Here is a 22,192-nt window from a genome sequence, read left to right as displayed (position 1 = left end):
AACCGAAAAAGCTACTGTATCTGAAAACAATCTTCCCTACTAATAAGGTATGTGTTAGGTCAGTTGTGTAAAGTACTTAAGTAGTATTTTAATGTATTTTTACTTACATTGTTTTTTGGGGGTATGTGCATTTTACTTTACTATTTATATTTTTGACAACTTTTACTTTTACTTCCTAAAGGAAATATTGTACTTTTTACTCCATACAATTTCCCTGACACCCAAAAGTACTCGTTACATTTTGAATGCTTAGCAGGACAGGAAAATGTCAAGAGAACATCCCTGGTCATCCCTACTGCCTCTCATCTGGAGGACTCACTAAACACAAATGCATCATTTTTAAATTATGTCTTAGTGTTGGAGATAGCCCCTGGCTATACGTAAAATTAAAAAACAAGAAAATGGTTCCAATCTGGCTTGCTTAATATAAGGAATGTTAAATAATGTATACTTTTATTTCTGATACTTAAGTATATTTGAGCAATTACATTTACTTTTGATACTTATACTATATTTACTATATTTATATTTCACTATATTTCTATATTTCTATATATTTCTATATTCACTATATAACTATATTTCAAACCGAGTACTTTTAGACTTTCACTCAAGTCATATTTTTCTGTTGGGGTAATCATCATGTACAATGAAATACAGTCTCTGCTAACCTATTTGTCTTCATCACCAATATGGCCACAGCAGAGCATGGTAAACACCAGCTCAATGTTAACCACTGTAAACACACAATGTATTACCACCAACACTGTAGATGGTAGAGATACTGTGTCCTAACAGCCCTCTGACTAACACGTCAAATCATTTTTTTACACTAACTTGCACTATGATGGTCCCAACAATCTCCTCCTGCTTAGTAATAGAGAGAGAGAGAGAGAGAGAGAGAGAGAGAGAGAGAGAGAGAGAGAGAGAGAGAGCATAGTGCTGCTGTGCACACTGAGTACGTACATCCCGTTAAAGTTATCTTTCAATCATCAACACAGAGCATCACAACCCTTTTCACCTCTGCCTTCTGTGGACACTTAAAGCAGGGTCCGCATCAACAGGAGCAGACAAGACAGGGACTTCACATCCACGGACCCACAGCCCACCTCCCAGGTTAGTGGATAGAGAGGGACACAACTATTGTGCTGTCCATGGCATGTTGGAGAGGGAGGGAGTTTTTTAAACTATTTATTTTACTCTGTATTGTGAATTGGTTAGATTCCAGTTAATCACGTTAAGATTCTCCTAATCTCAAGAGTGAGTGTGTCACTCTGGTCCTGTGTCTCTCTGTTCCTGCTACTTTCAGTTACTCAGACTGCTCGTATCTGAGTCTTGTGGTCGGAACTACACAGACTTCTTGTCAGAGAGGTTGCATGTGTTACTTCTTGTCACTCTAATCTACTGTGCAACGATCTAAAAACTCAATTAATCCTTTACACTTGTGAGAATTGGCCTTTATTGATAGGGCTAAATTGAAATGTTTCTTACACAAGAAATATGAATTAGATAACCATGGTATAGCAGCAATTGAAAGGGAACAGTTTCAAGAGTAAGGGGAATTATTAGTCAACAGTTCACCTGACACAAGGCTGAATCCAAACGTGAAACTGTTTATTTGTTGATAACAACATCTGAAAATACTCTGACAAACAGAAAGTGTTTTTTGTTTAAAATCTATTAATTATTTTAAATTAATGGCTATAAATAGATCTCTGAATGTGCTACCGTGTTGAAACCACTCCCTCATGCTGCACTACGATGTAATGATTTTTAGTGCCCAGATTCAAATACTTTCAGATTTCACATCCTACATCAGACAGGCCCAGAAAAAAATACTACTTTGTCCTTGGGTACCAGGGCTATCAATCAATCAATGCAAGCCATTTCGATCTGCGGTATCCACAGATCAATTTATAAGCAAAAAAGGACGGTAGGACCCGATACCAGAACCACGCAGGCCTCCTAAAAGCAAGCTGTCGGGCACGGTTTTCTCCAGTACACGGGAGGTGTAGGCAACACTGTGTGCTAGCTAGCTAACTAGCAACACCGGTAGATAGTGTCCTTCGCCCCCGCCTGTCGGCCCAATTTTCTCTCCAGTACACAGCAAACGGAAGGTGAGGCCTACACCATGTGCTATCTAAAAAGCAAGCTAGCACACGGTGTCGCTAACTAACTAGCTAGCTAGTTAGCACATGGTGTCGTACCAGCCTCTTGCCACTGACCAACAAGGTACAGTGGGGCAAAAAAGTATTTAGTCAGCCACCAATTGTGCAAGTTCTCCCACTTAAAAAGATGAGAGAGGCCTGTAATTTTCATCATAGGTACACTTCAACTATGACAGACAAAATGAGAATAAAAATCCAGAAAATCACATTGTAGGATTTTTAATGAATTTATTTGCAAATTATGGTGGAAAATAAGTATTTGGTCAATAACAAAAGTTTATATCAATACTTTGTTATATACCCTTTGTTGGTGTTGGATTCTGTATTTTACATTATAGGCATTAGCATATATATGATTACATATTATCTGATGTTGGTTGTGTGAGGTGTCTGCATTTGTGCACTGGAGCATCATTATGAGATTAAACAACTGCTTGCTACTGGCCTGTTTGTGTGTGACAAGAACTGAGTAACATGGTGTGACCTGCATGTTGCAAAACTGTAGATAACAGCCCAGCAGATGCTTTGTCCTTGTTGCGTCCATCAATGTAATTGTCTGCATCATTTCCAATCCCCCATATATTTTTGGGGTAAACATACATACATACATACATACATACATACATACATACATACATACATACACACACACATACACACACACATACACACACACAGTTGAAGTCGGAAGTTTACAAAAAGCCAAATACATTTAAACTCGGTTTTTCACAATTCCTTACATTTAACCATAGAACAATTCCCTGTTTTAGGTCAGTTAGGATCACCATTTTATTTTAAGAATGTGAAGTGTCAGATCAATAGTAGAGAGAATGATTGATTTCATATTTTATTTATATCATCACATTCCCAGTGGGTCTGAAGTTGACATACACTCAATTAGTATTTCGTAGCATTGCCTTAAACAATTTAAACTTGGGTCAAATGTTTCAGGTAGCCTTCCACAAGCTTCCCACAATCAGTTGGGGGAATTTTGGCCCATTCCTCCTGACAGAGCTGGTGTAACTGAGTCAGGTTTGTAGGGCTCCTTGCTCTCACACGCTTTTTCAGTTCTGCCCACAAATTTTCTATAGGATTGAGGTCAGGGCTTTGTGATGGCCACTCCAATACCTTGACTTTGTTGTCCTTAAGCCATTCTGCCACAACTTTGTAAGTATGCTTGGGGTCATTGTCCATTTGGAAGACCCATTTGCGACCAAACTTTAACTGACTGATGTCTTCAGATGTTGCTTCAATAAATCCACATAATTGTCCTCCCTCATGATGCCGTCTATTTTGTGAAGTGCACCGGTATCTCTTGCAGCAATGCACCCCCACAACATGATGCTGCCACCCCCGTGCTTCACAGTTGGGATGGTGTTCTTTGGCTTGCAAGCATCCCCCTTTTTCCTCCAAACATAACGATGGTCATTATGGCCAAACAGTTCTATTTTTGTTTCATCAGACCAGAGGACATTTCTCCAAAAAGTACGATCTTTGTCCCCATGTGCAGTTGCAAACCGTAGTCTGGCTTTTTTTATGGCAGTTTTGGATCAGTGGCTTCTTCCTTGCTGAGCAGCCTTTCAGGTTATGTCGATATAGGACTTGTTTTACTGTGGATATAGATACTTTTGTACCTGTTTCCTCCAGCATCTTCACAAGGTCCTTTGCTGTTGTTCTGGGATTAATTTGCACTTTTCGCACCAAGGTACGTTAATCTGAGCAATATGGCTGCTGCGTGGTCCCATGGTGTTTATACTTGCGTACTATTGTTTATACAGATGAACGTGGTACCTTCAGGCGTTTGGAAATTGCTCCCAAGGTTGAACCAGACTTGTGGAGGTCTACAATTTTTCTTTTGAGGTCTTGGCTGATTTCTTTTGATTTTCCCATGATGCCAAGCAATGAGTCACTGAGTTTGAAGGTAGGTCTTGAAATACATCCACAGGTACACCTCCAATTGACACAAATCATGTCAATTAGCCAATCAGAAGCTTCTAAAGACATGACATCATTTTCTGGAATTTTCCAAGCTGTTTAAAGGCACAGTCAACTTGTGTATGTAAACTTCCGACCCACTGGAATTGTGATACAGTGAATTATAAGTGAAATAATCTGTCTGTAAACAATTGTTGGAAAGATTACTGGTGTCATGCACAAAGTAGATGTCCTAACTGAAATGGCAAAACTATAGTTTGTTGAAATGTGTGTAGTGGTTGAAAAACGAGTTTAATGACTCCAACCTAAGTGTATGTAAACTTCAAATTCAATTGTATGTATACATAAACATTCATACATATACATACTTTCCTTAGAATATACCTTTATTATTCCCTACCACCCCTCCCCAATTGGAGTAAACTAATAAACAATAGCACTTATGCTTCTACCTTCAGTTTATACATATTAAATACATTTTACTGACAAGTTTTTTTAGTCCTTCCTCTATTTCTATTTTCCATCCAGTTTGGTTTCTATTTCACAACATTTCTGAACCTATATACATTTTACAAACCCTGTATGTTTTTACATTGGTTATCTTGTTGTTATTAGTCCCATCATTCAGCTCCATTCAGCCCCTCCTATCTATCTCTTAACACCATCTATTTTGGATTTCTATTTGCCATATATTTTTCAACTGTGCTGTGATGCTTCACAAAAGTACTGAACCTTTTATTCTCATGACTTCTACAGATTGTAAATTAAAGAAGCAATAATAATTATTGATTGTCTATGACTTTCCAGATCACCCAGTATTGCTATCTGCAGAGTTAGTTCTAGGTAAATGTTGCAGTTCTTTAGCTGTTCCTGGACCTGTGACCAAAAACAAGCTACATGTGGACAGTACCAAAATAAATGATCTAATGACTCTGCCTCCTCACAGCAAAATCTGCAGAGCTGATGTTCTGACTTTATACACTGCACTCTTTGAGAGAGGTAGTTAGCAAACCAGGCCAAAGACCCCTCAGAGACACCAACACTCCTTAGCCAGCCCACAAGAATGGAATTGTGTACCGTATCAAAAGCTTTGGCCAAGTCAAAAACAAAATAGCAGCACAACATTGCTTAGAATCAAGGGCAATGGTGACATCATTTAGGACCTTTAAGGTTGCAGTGACACATCCATAACCTGAGCGGAAACCAGGTTGCATACCCGAGAGGATACAATAGACATCAAGAAAGCCAGTGTGGAAGATGATGCAATGTAACTAGGTGCAGTTGCTATACTGAGAAAACAACATCAAGCCAATAATTCCATTGGCCGGACGCAGAAATGATGTCATCAAGTGCATGACTCCAATATTAGCAGGCAGTATTTAGACTGTCCACTTTGAAGAGCTAAGACAGAATGGCTATATAAAGAATGGAACATATAGGACCAGGGCCCCGCTACCATTATAACCTATACAGCTGTAAGATGTGGGCGTTAACAAATCAAATGTATTTATATATCCCTTCTTACATCAGCTGATATATCAAAGTGCTGTACAGAAACCCAGCCTAAAACCCCAAACAGCAAGCAATGCAGGTGTAGAAGCACGGTGGCTAGAAAAAACTCCCTAGAAAGGACAAAACCTCGGAAGAAACCTAGAGAGGAACTAGGCTATGGGGGGTGGCCAGTCCTCTTCTGGCTGTGCCGGGTGGAGATTATAACAGAACATGGCCAAGATGTTAAAATGTTCATAAATGACCAGCATGGTCAAATAATAATAATCACAGTAGTTGTCGAGGGTGCAACAAGTCAGCACCTCAGGAGTAAATGTCAATGTCGCTCCTGCTGTCTCTAGAGAGTTGCAAACAGCAGGTCTGGGACAGGTAGCACGTCCAGTGAACAGGTCAGGGTTCCATAGCCGCAGGCAGAACAGTTGAAACTGGAGCAGCAGCACGGCCAGGTGGACTGGGGACAGCAAGGAGTCATCATGCCAGGTAGTCCTGAGGCATGGTCCTAGGGCTCAGGTCCTCTGAGAGAGAGAAAGAAAGAAAGAGAGAATTAGAGAGAGCATACTTAAATTCACACAGGACACCGGATAAGACAGGAGAAATACTCCAGATATAACAGACTGACCCTAGCCCCCCCAACACAAACTACTGCAGCATAAATACTGGAGGCTGAGACAGGAGGGGTCAGGAGACACTGTGGCCCCATCCGATGATACCCTTGAACAGGGCCAAACAGGCAGGATATAACAAGCAAGAAGTGAGGTGGAAAGATAATGGTGGAGAAAGGTTAAGGGAAGCTATTTTCATATAGAGGGAGGGGACTCTATACGCTATGCAAAGACAGAATACTATAAAGGCAGGACTCTGTAATATGAGAATTTAGTATTTTCCATGGAGGGGCTCAGCTTTGTTACATTTGTAATTAAGTCTTTTTTGAATTCACAAGTTCTAGTAAGAGTGTTATATTTTTGAGTCAATATTCCACCACACCAGTCAGTTGATTATTGACAAGTTTTTCCAACACTTTTGATGAACAGGTCAAAATAGAAATTGGCCTATAACAGTTAGGATCCGCTTGATCTCCACCTTTAAATAAAGGACCCACTGTGGCTGCCTTCCAAGCAATGGGAATCTGCCCAGAGAGGAGAAACAGGTTAAAAAGGTCAGAGATAGGCTTGGTGATGATAGGGGCAGCAACCTTAAAGAAGAAAGGGCCTAAACCATCTGAACCAGATGTTTTTTGGGGGTCAAGTTTAAGGAGCTCCTTTATCACCTCGGACTGAGTGACCGCCTGCAGGAAAAACTTTGTAGCGGGATAGGGGGAAAAGTGGGAGGAGCATCGGGGATAGTCGTATTAGAAGGGGTGGAAGATGAAGAAATGTTGGACATGCAAGGAGGCATGGCAAAGTCAAAAAGGAATCTTGACTTAAAGAGCTCAGCCATGTGCTACTTGTCCCTTAATGTGGTTGTTACTGACATGGGAAGCTGTGAGGAGGAGGGTTTGTACTCCAGGTCTTTAACCGTTTTCCAGAACTTCTTGGGGTTAAACCCACAGAGCGAGAACTGGTCCTTAAAATAACTAACTTTGTCCTCCCGGATTGCCTGAGTGCATTTATTTATAATTTGCCTGAATGAGAGCCAATCAGTCTGAGTATGTGTGTGCCGAGCGATTTGCCAAATGGAATTATTGAGGTGGAGTCACTGCCAGATCACAGTCGAACCAGGGGCAGAACGTGTTTTCAATTCTCATTTTCTTTACAGGTGTGTATTTGTTAACGATAATAATAAATGGAACAAACGGAACATCATTTACTTTAATGTTTACATATCTTGCATTACTCATCTCATATGTTTCTACTGTATTCTATACTATCTACTGTTTTTTAATCTATGCTGCTCTGACATTGCTCATCCATATATTTATATATTCTTAATTACATTCCTTTACTGAGATTTGTGTGTATTGGGTATATGTTGTGAAATTGTAAGATATTACTGCACTGCCAGCGCTAGAAACATAAGCATTTCGCTACACCCACAATCTGCTAAACACGTGTATGTGACTAATAACATTTGTTTTCATAACACTGAAAATATTTTTTAAAAGTCAGAGCGTCTTCGACAGAGGGGATCAAGCTGATTCTATACCAATTAGAGGCCAGGTCATGGAGGAAGGCTTGCACATTAAAGTCAGCACAGGTCGTTTCACTGAGCAGCCATTATTAATACAGGCACGTATCACAGCACATAATACTAATACAACACAAAACGCATAAAGATGTCTCTCTTCACAGTCTCCGTCTTGCCGTAAGGTGTTATTTTATTGCTAGCTTGAGTTACCTGGAGTGCATGGCAGTTACATTTAGTCATGGCTCTATTTTAATAGTGTTTTTCCCAGCCTCTGTTCTGCACCTAATGACATTGAAGAGACCTCTGGTCGCATGTCTTGTGTGATACTGATGAGTGTCTGAACAGTTTGCCAACCTCTTGAACAGACAGTTCAGTACCTTCAACACCTTGCACAAAGATCAATAGCGATGCAGTCAATCTCTCATCAACTTTGAGCCAGAGAGATTGACATGCATGGCATTGACATTCGCACTCCTTGTACATCTAAGTGCAATATATGTGCTGCTCCATTTTGGACAAACGCAATTTGCCCTTTTTTGCCACACCTGACCACGCAACTGGACAGAAGTTCAGGTGTGACAAAACTATGGCATGTGGGACCTGATTGATTGACTGAGATACCAATAAATCAGAGCAACGCCGTATCATGGACAGACCTCTTCCCATTACAGTAACCATTGAGTCTATATGTTTTCACAATGATAGCTTGCTATCTAAGGTGACACCCAGCAGTTTAGTCTCTTCAAATGACTCAATAGCCACATTCAATAATAGATCCAGATGAGGCTTAGGGTTGAGCGAGTGACTTGTCCCTAGAGATGCTTTTCATCTTTGAGATATTTAGCAGCAGCCTATTGCTAGTTACTCATTCTAAAACTGACTGGAGATCTATGTTAAAGGTGTCAGTTATTTATTTTACTGTTGCAGTGGGAGGTTATTAGTAAAAAATAATGGCCCAAGCCAGCTGCCCTGCAGTACATCATACTCAACAAAATAATTTGCATGGAAGAAAACCCTCTGTGTTCTATTGGATAGGTAACTGCCCATCCATGATAAGGCAGAGGATATTAATCCATAGTACAAAAGAAGTCTAACAAAACAGCTCCCACAATCTTATCAATTTCTTTCAGCCAATCAGTCATTTGTGCCAGTAACGAGCATGTTGAGTGCCCTTCCCTAAGCATGCTGAAAGTTTCGTTAATTTGTTTTCTGTAAAATAACATTGTATTTGGTGACATGGGGACAAGCACAGAGTTGGGAAGGATAGACAACCACAATACAGGAAGTCAAATGTAACACGCAACACAACCAAAATAAGAATGACAAAGCATGTTTAGCAGTAGCAAACAAATTCAATCTCCAACTGATCAGTCCTATCTTTGACCAAACTACTCCCAACATGTAAATTGAGATGGTAGAGATGGTGACAAACAAACATGTACATCAACCTGTTACAAGGAGATGCATACCGTAGCCATTATCATTCAGCCATTTATCAACCGCTCCCTGGGTGTCTAATAATACCATGGGATGGATGGTGTTCCAATAAAATAAGTGATAAGGCCAGTGGGCTACTGGGTACAGATACAGGCTGGTCTAATAGCCTAGAAGTAACATAGTAAACGATAATCCTGGACACTCAAATCAGTATGATATGTTACGTTTGGTATGAATACATAAGACAAAAGGAGGGTGGTTGGTAGGGTGTATGATATGAACGTCTAGCAACCAAAAGGTTGTGCATTCTAATCTCAAGGACAACTTTAGCATTTTAGCTAATTAGCAACTACTTACATTTGAGCTACTTTGCAACTACTTAGCATGTTAGTTAACCCTTCCCCTAACTCCTAACCCAGCTAACATTAGTCCAAAAAAAAAATGTAATTCGTAACATACGTATTGCAAATTTGTAATTGTATGAATTGTAATTTGTAACATAGCCTATCATACAAATTAATACGAAATGTAACAATTTGAATGTCTCAGATTTGTTTACCATGTTATGTTTACCCCTGAGTCAAGGTTAACAGAAACTCAATCCTGTTTTCTCTGCTCATTTCCCTGCAGTGACAGAACCCTGATGACAAACAAGGGTCCAGCTCTACCATGAAATCCCCCTCATTTTGCCTCAGGCTCTTCCTCCTCATCTGCCTGGCCCCTCTACTGTTCTTTCTGGTGGGACAGGGGAGTGGGGGTGGGTGGGGTCCAAACTCTGACAGAAGCCACAACAACATCACCATCCTGCTGTGGCACTGGCCCTTTGGCCCCTCCTACAATTTGGAGGGAGACGTGTGCTGGAACCGGTACCGTATCCCTGACTGCCGCCTGGTGGACCAGCGCTCTCTCTACCCCAGTGCTGACCTGGTGGTCTTCCACCACAGAGAGCTGATGAACGGCCAGGAGCGGCTGCCCCTCCACCTTCACCGGCCAAGGCACCAGAAGTGGGTCTGGCTCTCTCTGGAGTCGCCTGACAACAGCAGATACCTGAAGCCCTTCAATAACGTGTTCAACTGGACCATGTCCTACCGCCGCGATGCCGATATCACCATGCCCTATGGTAAGCTGCTGCCGAAGGACTGTGATACTGGTAATGATAGCAGCACAGAAGACATTCCCAAAAATAAGTCCATTCTGGCCTGCTGGGTTGTTAGTCACTATGAGCCTCAGCACAGAAGGAGCTTGGTGTACAAGAGCCTGAAAAGAAGCATCCCCGTGGAGGTGTATGGTCGCTTGAGAGGGAGTGTTTTGGCCTCCATCGACCTGCTGCCCACCATCTCAAGCTGCTACTTCTACCTGTCCTTCGAGAACTCCATCTCCAAGGATTACATCACTGAGAAGCTCTGGCGGAACGCTTACCAGGCAGGGGCGGTGCCTGTGGTTCTGGGTCCACCTCCAGATGACTACATAGCCGTGGCGCCGCCCAACTCCTTCATCCACGTTGAGGACTTTCCATCCACCAAGGAGCTGGGGAACTATCTCCGGCAGCTGCAACTGGACAAGGAGAGATATGCTGGGTACTTTGCGTGGCGGCATAGCTATCAGGTGAAAGTGTATACAGACTGGAGGGAGAGGCTGTGTAGCATCTGCCCCCAGTATCACAGCCTGCCTGCTCAGAAGGTTTACCATGACCTGGAAGCCTGGGTCAGGAAGTGAAACCACACCCATGGTTCACTTTGGCAGCTCCTCAGACTTCTGCATCCTAAATAGCACCCTTTTCCCTATGCAGGTCCTTACATTTGACCAGGGCTCATAGGGTCTGGTCAAAAGTAGTGCACTATACAAGGGGAGTGACATTTAGGACACCTTTTAAAAATGTGAAGGTGGTCTTCTCTAGGACCAGCTCTTTTCACATACATGGACACTTCAGCAATAAACCACCTCCCCACACAACTAATGTGTGAGAAACAGGGAAAGTGGTTGAGCATTTATGGGTGATCTGTGTTACACATGCTGCATTTCTGTACACAATAGCATATTCACTAATTGTTGTTACGACACAGGTTGGCATGGAAAATAAAAAATATTTAATTGTGTGGTGCAAAAGTTACAAGTAACATCTTAAGGTTGCACCAGAGAAATAGCCAGAGTTTCAATAAAATTATCAAATATGCTTTTATTTATAAACATGGGATTGTGTAAAATCTTTAGCCAAGAGATTTGAGTCACATAGAAGATGAAATGACTTCAACTACACAACAAGGCACTAGATTGTGCCTGCGCTGGATGGCCATTTCAGATGTGTTTTGATCAAGTCTTTGTATAAGAGTGGTGATGTAATCAGCTCTGTAACAGTGACAACCATTAACAACACAGGTCCCTGATCATGTTAACATAAGTACCACTTTGGTTAATCCCTTTACCGCAATGGCTACCATTAGATTAAAAACAGCTAGTCAACATATGCAATACAGGCATGGATAACAAACATAGCAAGATTTTTTAAGACAAATCAAAAATTGTATCATACTTCCACTATGAGAGTATACCTTCTGGACAAGACTGCAAAGAATATTTAAAGAAATTGTATGTAAGACCTAATAGATAACCTCTGGACGAACTGCAACAAGACAAGGATATTCAAGATAAAGGGGAAAAAATCTCATTTTTAAAATATCAAAAAAAGGTCAGACAACTTTGTGCAAAAACAATCTCACCGCAGATATTCAGAGCCAAGGGACTGGTGGAATGAAGAGGTAGAAAATAGCTAGTGGGGAGAACAAGTATTTGATAACCTGCAAAATCAGCAGTGTTTCCTACTTACAAAGCATGTAGAGGTCTGTTTTTTATCATAGGTACACTTTAACTGTGAGAGACGAAATCTTAACCAGAAATCCAGAAAATCACATTGTATGATTTTTAAGTAATTAATTTGCATCACCTACCAACCAGTAAGAACTCCGGCTCTCACAGACCTGTTAGTTTTTCTTTAAGAATCCCTCCTGTTCTCCACTCACTGCACCTGTTTGAACTCATTACCTGTATAAAAGACACCTGTCCACACACTCAAACAGACTCCAACCGCTCCACAATGGCCAAGACCAGGGAGCAGTGTAAGGACATCAGGGATAAAATTGTAGACCTGCACACGGCTGGGATGGGCTACAGGACAATAGGCAAGTAGCTCGGTGAGAAGGCAACAACTGTTGGCGCAATTATTAGAAAATGGAAGAAGTTCAAGATGACAGTCAATCACCCTCGGCCTTCCCTCAGTAAGAGCATTGAAGATGGGTCGTGGCTGGGTCTTCCAGCATGACAACGAGCCGAAACACACAGCCAGGGCAACTAAGGAGTGGCTCCGTAAGAAGCAACTCAAGGTTCTGGAGTGGCCTGGCCAGTCTCCAGACCTCAACCCAATAGAACATCTTTGGAGGGAGCTGAAAGTCCGTATTGCCCAGCGACAGCCCTGAAACCTGAAGGATCTGGATAAGGTCTGTATGGAGGAGTGTGCCAAAATCCCTGCTGCAGTGTGCGCAAACCTGGTCAAGAACTACAGGAAATGTATGATCTCTGTAATTGCAAACAAATGTTTCTGTACCAAATATTAAGTTCTGCTTTTCTGATATCAAATACTTATGTCACGCAATAAAATGCAAATTAATTATTTAAAAATCATACAATGTGATTTTCTGGATTTTGGATTTAGATCCCGTCTCTCACAGTTGAAGTGTACCTATAATAAAAATGACAGGCCTCTACATGCTTTGTAAGTAGGAAAGCCTGCAAAATCGGCAGTGTATCAAATACTTGTTCTCCCCACTGTATGTTGGGTGGGAATGGGAGGCCATATGGCCAGAGCTGGTTTAGAGAACTGGAACACATTTAGCTGGTCAGGTGACCCACCAGTCCAGGGTGCAGGGCCTGCTTAAAGACTTCTGGCCTCTGGAGGGGGGGCATGTAGAAAGTGGGGGCCCCGGTGTGGCTGGATAGGTGGTACCCCTGCCCAGGGAGGGGGGATTGGGTCATATGCGGGGGAGGTGGACTCTGTTCGTAGTACTGTTCTTCACACTCCTCGTCGAAAGGGAGGGCCAGGCGCTTGCCCTTCTGTCTGCGGTTACAGAACCACACACGCACCACCTGCCAAACACAAGTCACATGCTGTCCAGAAAACACCACATTTCCCCACTTCCTTAATTTTAAAAATATAGAACCTGGCAGTGTCAGACGAGTCATCACATACAGCACTGAGATACAAACCATGGCAACACGGGAAAAGCATATTTACCATAAATGAATTTAGGGTCCATTTCATTTAAGAGCCAATTAGACTAAACAGCCATGCATGGTTGGGGAAATAAAGGCCAGTAGGCGACAAAGGAATTGAGGAAAGGCTGTATCAGTGTGGGACTCACATCTCTCTCCAGACACAGGTCATCTGCAATGTGTGTGATGTCCTGGGTGTTGGGCTTGGGGCACTTGACAAAGTAGGACTCTAGAGCCGTGCGCACCGAACCCTCCAGACTGGTCCGCCGCTTCCTCTTCCTGGTGTCCACAAACACCCGCTCGATCTTGTACATCTGGGGATACAAGTATACTCACATTCAGACTGGGACATTACAGTGTACTTTGGTCCATTGCAGAGGACATAACTATATTGGTCCCCCCCAAAAGGGCCTCCCCTCAAATACCAAATGCAAAAGTTGAATAGATAACATTTGGTGAACATTTTCTAATAAATGTTACTCTGGTTGGCCATGGGAAGTTCATGGCCAACAAGATGGAATCCTAGACACGTTGTGCAAACCTGATGCTGCTCTGTACCAGCTGTGATTCTAAGCAAAACAAAGATATCTGATAAAAAGTTCGATTAGAAGAGTACTCACATCCTGGGGGTTGTCAGAGGTCTCAGCCTCATTCAGCCATCTCCGAAGCAGGGGCTTCAGCTTGCACATATTCTTGAAGCTGAGCTGGAGGGCTTCGAAACGACAGATTGTAGTCTGGCTGAACATCTTGCCTAAACAGAGAACGAGTCATTGTCAGCAGTTGACACTAGGGATTAATATTTTCCCAAAAATCTACCAAATCGCAATACCAGGAATAATTCATATGTATCCTGGGAAATACGCAAAAATCGGAGCGTTTAAAACCAAGATATGGTCGCTCAGGATTCTCCCTAAATAAGATTGTCGCTGAGCCAAATTGGAGTCTTGGCTGCAACACTATTGAAAGATTTCACAACCAAGAGAAACTAATATTTTGTAATGATAGAGTAACAGTTCCCCAATAACATTATTGCGAATTAGGTAGTTGATCAGTTAAGAGCATTATCATGTTCCGCAATTAATTCAGCGCATTTCATCAGTATGCCTAGGCTACCTCGACACAGACATGTACTAACAGCAGCCAAACAAAGTCAATGATCAAAGTGATTAAGCTTGCTAGATAAACGAATACCAAAACTTTATTTGGCAAAATCGAGTGGATTATACAGATGGCAGGTCAGCTCATGAATAACGGGAGATGAAGAGGAACTTGTTTAGATATCAAGGCATCTTAACCGGGACCGACTGTGTTGTTTACACACTCTACCGAAGCTCTCATAGAGGCAGCAATACGAGACAGCGCAGAGAAGAGGGGGCAACTTTTTTATTTTATTTACATTCGTATGCGAGAAGTGATTTGGTAATTCCACCTATGGATTACAGAAAAAAGTTAGAGGGACGTTTTGGAAAAAACCCTAAACTCTATATAGGGCTACTACGTGAGTAAATAGAGCAATTACACTTGATTTAGGCTACATTATTGCATGCTAAATGTTTGATCAGTGAGAGGAGCAAACGAATAAATGAGCTACCATTTCCACTTGTCCAGCCAGATATAATTGAACCAAATATACAGACCTTGGCTTTTGGTCGGGTGTAGAACAGGCTACTTACTACGCGAGTGAAGCGCAAAATCCACTTGTATAACAATCTAGCAAAATGTTCTGATCAGCTAATATATGAGCAAACTATCAAAAATATGTTCATTAGCACAGACTCCAATTTAGCTAACATTTCCCCAGTTTGAATTGTTACCAAATATCTAAACGGAGATTCAGTGAAAACAAAGATCTGACATTGACTAGTCCCCCACTCTTCTCAAATCAGCGACATGGCGCTGTCCCAATGAAAACGGTGCTGAAATCATAATTTAGTTGACCACACACGAGTATAGCTTAAAACATTTTGTATAACAGTTTTATATCACTTTGGGAGTTTCAGTATGAGCAAGAATTTGACAAACGCCTTCAATTGCATTAGCCTACTTAATTCCAATATTTTCATCATTCGGCTGAACATAAGGTGAGTTTCCTCTGCACTTTTTCTTGGCCCAATGGCTGTTTCCTGTCTCCCCACTCAGCTGCCGCCCGCCACATTGTTTTCATCACCAGTTCGAATCAATATAGTGTATGGTTGTCCGGTTAGGGCTCATTTAATTTATGTGATGTTGAACCAGTCCTGGGCTTCAGCTCACTGGTCTTGGTTCAGAACGGGATCGAATGTTCAGTTCTGATGAGAGGTCTAAAGTGCATTCGGATCTGGTGTGCGGTCATTTGCCGGGATCCAAGTTAATCCCTAGTTGACACTGCAACAACTACAGTAGATTTCAAACACAAGGACCATAGTATTCTATGCCAATTTAACGGAACACTCAGTAAGTTCAAAGACCAAGCATGCATTAATATTCACCAGCTCACATTGGCAAGGTTAGGCTGTGACATAGGTTAATGGTAGTTTTAGTGTACGCCTAATCCAAACTCACCATAAAGGTTGCCTAGAGCCATTCCTACATCTGCTTGTGTGAAACCCAGTGTTATACGCGTGTGCTTCAGCTCCTTGGCGAACTGTTCCAGCTCCTCAGTTGAAGGGTTCTCCTGTTAAAAAGAGGCACACTTACCAAAGACTTTAGGAAACATTGTCCATCCCTTCACTTTTTTAAAATTAATAGGCAGGCTCCAGGGTAAACACAAGCTAATGGGACATCATGGGGATAACGGTACATAGGCCTATTTTCAGACTCACCTCTTCCTCCGAGTCGCTGCACCCACCGCTGGCGCTGGAGGATCCATTGCTTTGAGTTTGCGCCTGGGGCGCTTGGGCACCTTGGCTTGCGCTCCCGTTGAACGTGATCCCGGGTAACCCATTGCTGGGGGGTGACGGCGAGAGCGATGGGGATGTTGAAGACGATGTTGAGGGTATGGAGTTGAGGTTTTGAATATTGGAACTCTCAGCAGTGATGTGGGGAAGGCCGGGCCAAAACGAGGGGTTCCATGGGGTCGAGTAGTAAACCCCGTGAGCCACAGCGGACGACGGAGTTGGATACTGTTGAATCTTTACCTCATACTCGTCATTGACATCCTTCTCAATCTTTATATCAGGCATTTTGATTTGTTCCCTGTCTTCGGCAATGGGTGGGCTCAGGTTTGTGGCCTGCGTAGTCACTGCAACCCTCGGTACTTGGCCGGTGTATTCGGGAGCGGCGATGGGATACCAGTGTTTGGGTTGGCAAAAGTCACCGGTTTGTAAATCTGAGGCCCTATAGTCACCACCGACTGGTGGGAATTGGAAAAAGGTTTGAGGTGTTGGAGGCAACCCATTGTATGCAGTCTTGTTGAATATAAGACTGTGGTGCTGTAGAACGCCGTGAGGGATCTGGAGCGACGTGCCTCCAAACGCTTCTTGACTCAAGGCCTGGGCGTACATGGGTCGGCTGAAGTCATCCGTCCGGCTGTTGCAATCCGAAAGAGGGCTCTGAGATCGCTCCGACATTCTCCTTTATTTGAATCTCAGACAATGTGGTTCAGGCACTTGGTTATAGTCAATGACACGCTTGTAGTCTATACCGTCTATATACCCATTACGCAAGATAGAACATCGTTTCTGAACGGCCTGTCCTGAACACTTGAGGGTGGCAAGAAAATGTCCAAACGCCAGCGTTCTTTGAGCAATTCCTTAAAGGGTAAAAATCAATCCCGAAAGTTTCTCTTCGAGCTGTGTGGAAACAAACCTGTACAGAAATAGAAGCCTGTGTGCGAGAGACCCATCAACTGTAGTCCATTGAGTCTCGAGTTCACCACCTACTTCACCTTCAAATGGCCGTCTCACAACACCCCAGCTCCACAGTTTTTTTTAATCAATCGGTGTTGGGATGTTAATTGCCTCGCCTCCCATTGGTCGAGAGAGACAATCAAACACAGCTGATAGTGAATTTGCGAACGAACTTGATTTTTTCCTTCACAGCGAGATAACGGTCTATGCTATCCGGGATCATTGGGACGTCCCTACCTCCCACTGAAGTTGAAATGTAAATGGTTAGGTAAGGGTTGTTTAAGGTTAGGTTAAGGGTAGGGGTTAAAGTTTGTTGTAGGGACGTCCCAAAGATCCCTGATAACACTGACCGTGAGATAACAGGTAACGTGCTTTCCCATTGAAAACTTGACTGAAAAAAATTGATACTAAATATTCGTCTTCCTGAGAATTTAAATAACATATCTAATATGCATGTAGCGTTGTGGACATTGTTTAAATAATTTACCTTGACTAGCTTTCATCGATATTAAAAGTGATTTGGGATAGCCTACATGCAGGCAGATGTATTTAAATACATACCAGAATTACATTTTGACTATCACTCATTATAAAATGTTGGCCTATAGGCCAAGAAAGTATACGCAAAATTGTGTTCAAATCAACAATAATATTTAATGTAACAACATTTGGGCAACCTTGCTGATCATGCTCAACTTATCCATTTTATATTACACTATAAAACAATAGGCTATATAAAGATTTTTTTTCATAGCCTAAAAAGCCAATTTTGTGCAAAAATAATTATCGAGTAAGTGACATTCCATTCGATCAAAATGTAAATAGCATAGACCCATATATTCGCTTGCTGAATTTTCTGGCTAATTGTTAGAATTTAAAATGTAAAAAAAAAAGTTTGGGAAAAATCTTTCAATTTGTTAAATGGAAATTATAACCGACTCAATGCATTTCCATTGAGGTTTAGACTTATACACAAACCACATTTGCCTCATGTGACCCACAATCATTAATGAAGTTAAACAAAGAATTAGGTTCATGTTTTGTCATATTTCACAATGTTTGGACCATCCTTTTGGCCGAGAGACAATGCCTATAATGTGATGGCGCTGTAGCCTAATTACATGGATATCAGTAAACTGAGAAGGACTCCTGTTTCAGAAATACATGTGAAAGGGTCAGTAAGTCTAGAAATTAAAAGCAGTCTTATGACATTTCAAAATAGACAATTAACTCAACGAATGATGCACATAATGGTTGAACTTTTCTGAAGTGACAACTTTACGCTCAATTTTACATACAGAAACCAATTTTTGCCCATGTAAAATCAGGACAACGCAGAGGAAATTACTAAAACTAAAAGCATCCAGTCGAATTTATACTAGCCTTGATGGGTGTATTGAAAAGAGTGGATGGCCGTCGCACCGATACAGATACGCACCCCCATAGCGAGTCGTTTGCTTCAGATTGTGGCAGGAAGACGCGCCGCGGGAGGAGTGGGGGTGTCATTGTGCGACTTGGCCCGGGGGCACCCCGCGGCTTTTAGTCCTTGAGTAGCGATGGCCGACCATTAGCTCCTTTTCAGACACGAACAATAAGTCGAAACCCTTTGATTCCGGCCCACACACACCTACCCCCTACCCTGAATGAAACACTCATGTCCAGAGAGTGACTTATTTGAGTAGGTGGTTGATGATGTTATTATGAAAGTTATAGCATTTGTACATTGCTATGTGCAGTGTGAATAGGAGATGAATGAACATGGTGTCGGGGCATCTCTACACCCCCCCCCCCCCCCCCCCTCAGAGCATGTGCAGACCAGGTGGTTGGATTGTTTAAAGACATATTCAATCTTTCCCCATCCCAGTCTGCTGTTCCCTCTTGCTTCAAGTTGTCCACCATTGTTCTTGTACCCAAGAAAGCAGAAGTAACTGAACTAAATGACTATCACCCCCTTCTGCCACTATGAAGTGCTTTGAGAGGTTAGTGAAGGATCACATCACTTCCAACTTACCTGACACCCTAGACCAGGGGTGGGCAACTCCAGTCCTTGATGGTCTGATTGGTGTCACACTTTTTCTCCATCCCTAGCAAACACAGCTGATTAATCTAATTGCATTCTAAACTGAAGATCATGATTAGGTGATTATTGGATTAAGGTGTGTTAGCTGGGGCTGGGGAAAAGCTGACACCAATCAGGCCCTCTGAGGACTGGAACTGCCACCCCCCCAGACCTACTGCAATTTGCATACCGCCCTAATAGATCCACGGATGACACAATCGCCATTGCACTGCCCTATCCCATCTGGACAAGAGGAATACTTATGTAGGAATGTTGTTCATTGACTACAGCTCAGCCTTCAACACCATATCACCCTCCAAGCTCAGGGCCCTGGGTCTGAGCCCCACCCTTTGCTTTTGGGTCCTGGACTTCCTGATGGTCCGCTCCCAGGTGGCAAAGGTAGGTAACAACACCTCCACTACGCTGATCCTCAATACGGGGGCCCGCCAGGGGTGTGTGCTCAACCATGACTGCGCGGCCACGCACAACTCCAACTCAATATCCAAATTTGCAGAAGACACAACAGTGGTAGGCCTGATTACCAACAATAATGAGAACCTACAGTGAGCAGATTAAAGCCCTGGCACAGTGGTGCCAGGAAAATAACCTCTTCCTCAAAGTCAACAAAATCAAATCGTATTTGTCACTTGCACTGAATACAACAGGTGTAGTAGACCTTACAGTGAAATGCTTACTTACAAGCCCATAACCAACAATGCAGTTAAGAAAAATGCCTACAAAATAACAAATAAAAGTATAAAATATTAAAGAGCAGCAGTAAATAATTGAGGTAATATGTACATGTAGGTCGAGTTCTTAAAGTGACTATGCATAGCTAATAAACAGAGACTAGCAGCAGCATAAAATAGGAGGGAGTGGGAATGCAAATAGTCTGGGTAGCCACTTGATTAGATGTTCAGGAGTCTTAGGGCTTGGGGTAGAAGCTGTTTAGAAGCCTCTTGGACCTAGACTTGGTGCTCCGGTACCGCTTGCCGCAGGAGCTGATCGTGTACTTCAGCAGAGAGCAGAGGGAGCACACCCCATCCACATCTACGGGGTCGCAGAGGAGAAGGTGAAAAGCTTCAAGTTCCTTGCAGTACACATCAGTGGCTATCTTAAATGGTCCAACTACACAGACAGTGCAACAGCGCCTCTTCAACCTCAGGAGGCTGAAAACATTTGTCTTGCCCTCTAAGACCCAAACTTTTGCAGATGCCCCATTGAGAGCATCCTGTCAGGCTGTATCACCACCTGGTACAGCAACTGCCCCCTCCGCAACCGCAGGGTACAATGTCGGCCCTCCAGGACATCTACAGCACCTGGAGTCACAAGAAGACCAAGAAAATCATCAAGGACCTCAGCCACCCGAGCCACGGCCTGTTCACCCTGCTACCATCTAGAAGGAGGAAACAGTACAGGTGCATCAAAGCTGGGAACAAGAGAATGAAAAACAGCTTCAATCTCAAGGCCATCAGACTGTTAAACAGTCACCACTAGCCGGCCTCTGCCCAGTACCTTGCCCTGAACTTTAGTCACTGGTCACTTCAATGTTTAAACTGTTTTACCCATTTCATATGTACACTACCGTTCAAACGTTTGGGGTCAATTAGAAATGTTCTTGCTTTTTAAAGAAAAGCACATTTGTCCATTTAAAATAACATCAAATTGATCAGAAATACAATGTAGACATTCTTAATGTTTTAAATGACTATTGTAGCTGGAAACGGCTGATCGTTTATTAATGGAATAGGTACATACAGTGGGGCAAAAAAGTATTTAGTCAGCCACCAATTGTGCAAGTTCTCCCACTTAAAAAGACGAGAGGCCTGTAATTGTCATCATAGGTACACTTCAACTATGACAGACCAAAATGAGAAAAAAAATCCAGAAAATCACATTTAAGGATTTTTTATGAATTTATTTGCAAATTATGGTGGAAAATAAGTATTTGGTCAATAACAAAAGTTTATCTCAATACTTTGTTATATACCCTTTGTTGGCAATGGCAGAGGTCAAATGTTTTCTGTAAGTCTTCACAAAGTTTTCACACTGTTGCTGGTATTTTGGCCCATTCCTCCATGCAGATCTCCTCTAGAGCAGTGATGTTTTGGGGCTGTTGCTGGGCAATACGGACTTTCAACTCCCCCCAAAGATTTTCTATGGGGTTGCGATCTGGAGACTGGCTAGACCACTCCAGGACCTTGAAATGCTTCTTACGAAGCCACTCCTTTGTTGCCCGGGCGGTGTGTTTGGGATCATTGTCATGCTGAAAGACCCAGCCACGTTTCACCTTCAATGCCCTTGCTGATGGTAGGCTTTGTTACTTTGGTCCCAGCTCTCTGCAGGTCATTCACTAGGTCCCCCCGTGTGGTTCTGGGATTTTTGCTCACTGTTCTTGTGATAATTTTGACCCCACGGGGTGAGATTTTGCGTGGAGCCCCAGATCGAGGGAGATGGTCTTGTATGTCTTCCATTTCCTAATAATTGATCCCACAGTTGATTTCCTCAAACCAAGCTATTACCTATTGCAGATTCAGTCTTCCCAGCCTGGTGCAGGTCTACAATTTTGTTTCTGGTGTCCTTTGACAGCTCTTTGGTCTTTGCCATAGTGGAGTTTGGAGTGTGACAGTTTGAGGTTGTGGACAGGTGTCTTTTATACTGATAACAAGTTCAAACAGGTAACGAGTGGAGGACAGAGGAGCCTGTTAAAGAAGAAGTTACAGGTCTGTGAGAGCCAGAAATCTTGCTTGTTTGTAGGTGACCAAATACTTATTTTCCACCATATTTGCAAATAAATTCATAAAAAATCCTACAATGTGATTTTCTGGATTTTTTTCCCCTCATTTTGTCTTTCATAGTTGAAGTGTACC

The 22,192-nt window shown here is 42.5% G+C and overlaps 2 protein-coding genes across 3 annotated transcripts; one reads left to right on the top strand and one right to left on the bottom strand.

The window, feature by feature from the left end:
• The first annotated feature begins 891 nt into the window (after positions 1 to 891).
• LOC110523510 (alpha-(1,3)-fucosyltransferase 7) lies at positions 892 to 11,360 on the top strand. The gene is made up of 2 exons (XM_021602263.3): positions 892 to 1,116; positions 9,804 to 11,360. The coding sequence occupies exon 2, from the start codon at positions 9,843 to 9,845 to the stop codon at positions 10,887 to 10,889; it is 1,047 nt and encodes a 348-aa protein (XP_021457938.2). The 5' UTR covers positions 892 to 1,116; positions 9,804 to 9,842; the 3' UTR covers positions 10,890 to 11,360.
• Positions 11,324 to 20,684, bottom strand: LOC110523509 (POU domain, class 5, transcription factor 3). Of its 2 annotated transcripts, none has more exons than XM_021602261.3 (5): positions 16,238 to 20,684; positions 15,978 to 16,089; positions 14,057 to 14,187; positions 13,586 to 13,750; positions 11,324 to 13,310 (listed from the first exon to the last, which is right to left on the bottom strand). In XM_021602261.3, the coding sequence occupies exons 1-5, from the start codon at positions 16,982 to 16,984 to the stop codon at positions 13,056 to 13,058; spliced, it is 1,410 nt and encodes a 469-aa protein (XP_021457936.1). In that variant the 5' UTR covers positions 16,985 to 20,684; the 3' UTR covers positions 11,324 to 13,055. The 2 variants fall into 2 exon arrangements, with proteins under 2 accessions (XP_021457936.1, XP_021457937.1); XM_021602262.3 differs by having other exon boundaries at positions 15,978 to 16,086.
• Positions 20,685 to 22,192: the final 1,508 nt, after the last annotated feature.

This window comes from Oncorhynchus mykiss, chromosome 5, assembly GCF_057628025.1.
Source record: "Oncorhynchus mykiss isolate SJ-2025 chromosome 5, ASM5762802v1, whole genome shotgun sequence".
Taxonomy (NCBI): domain Eukaryota; kingdom Metazoa; phylum Chordata; class Actinopteri; order Salmoniformes; family Salmonidae; genus Oncorhynchus; species Oncorhynchus mykiss.
This window is presented reverse-complemented; position numbering and strand designations above follow the sequence as displayed.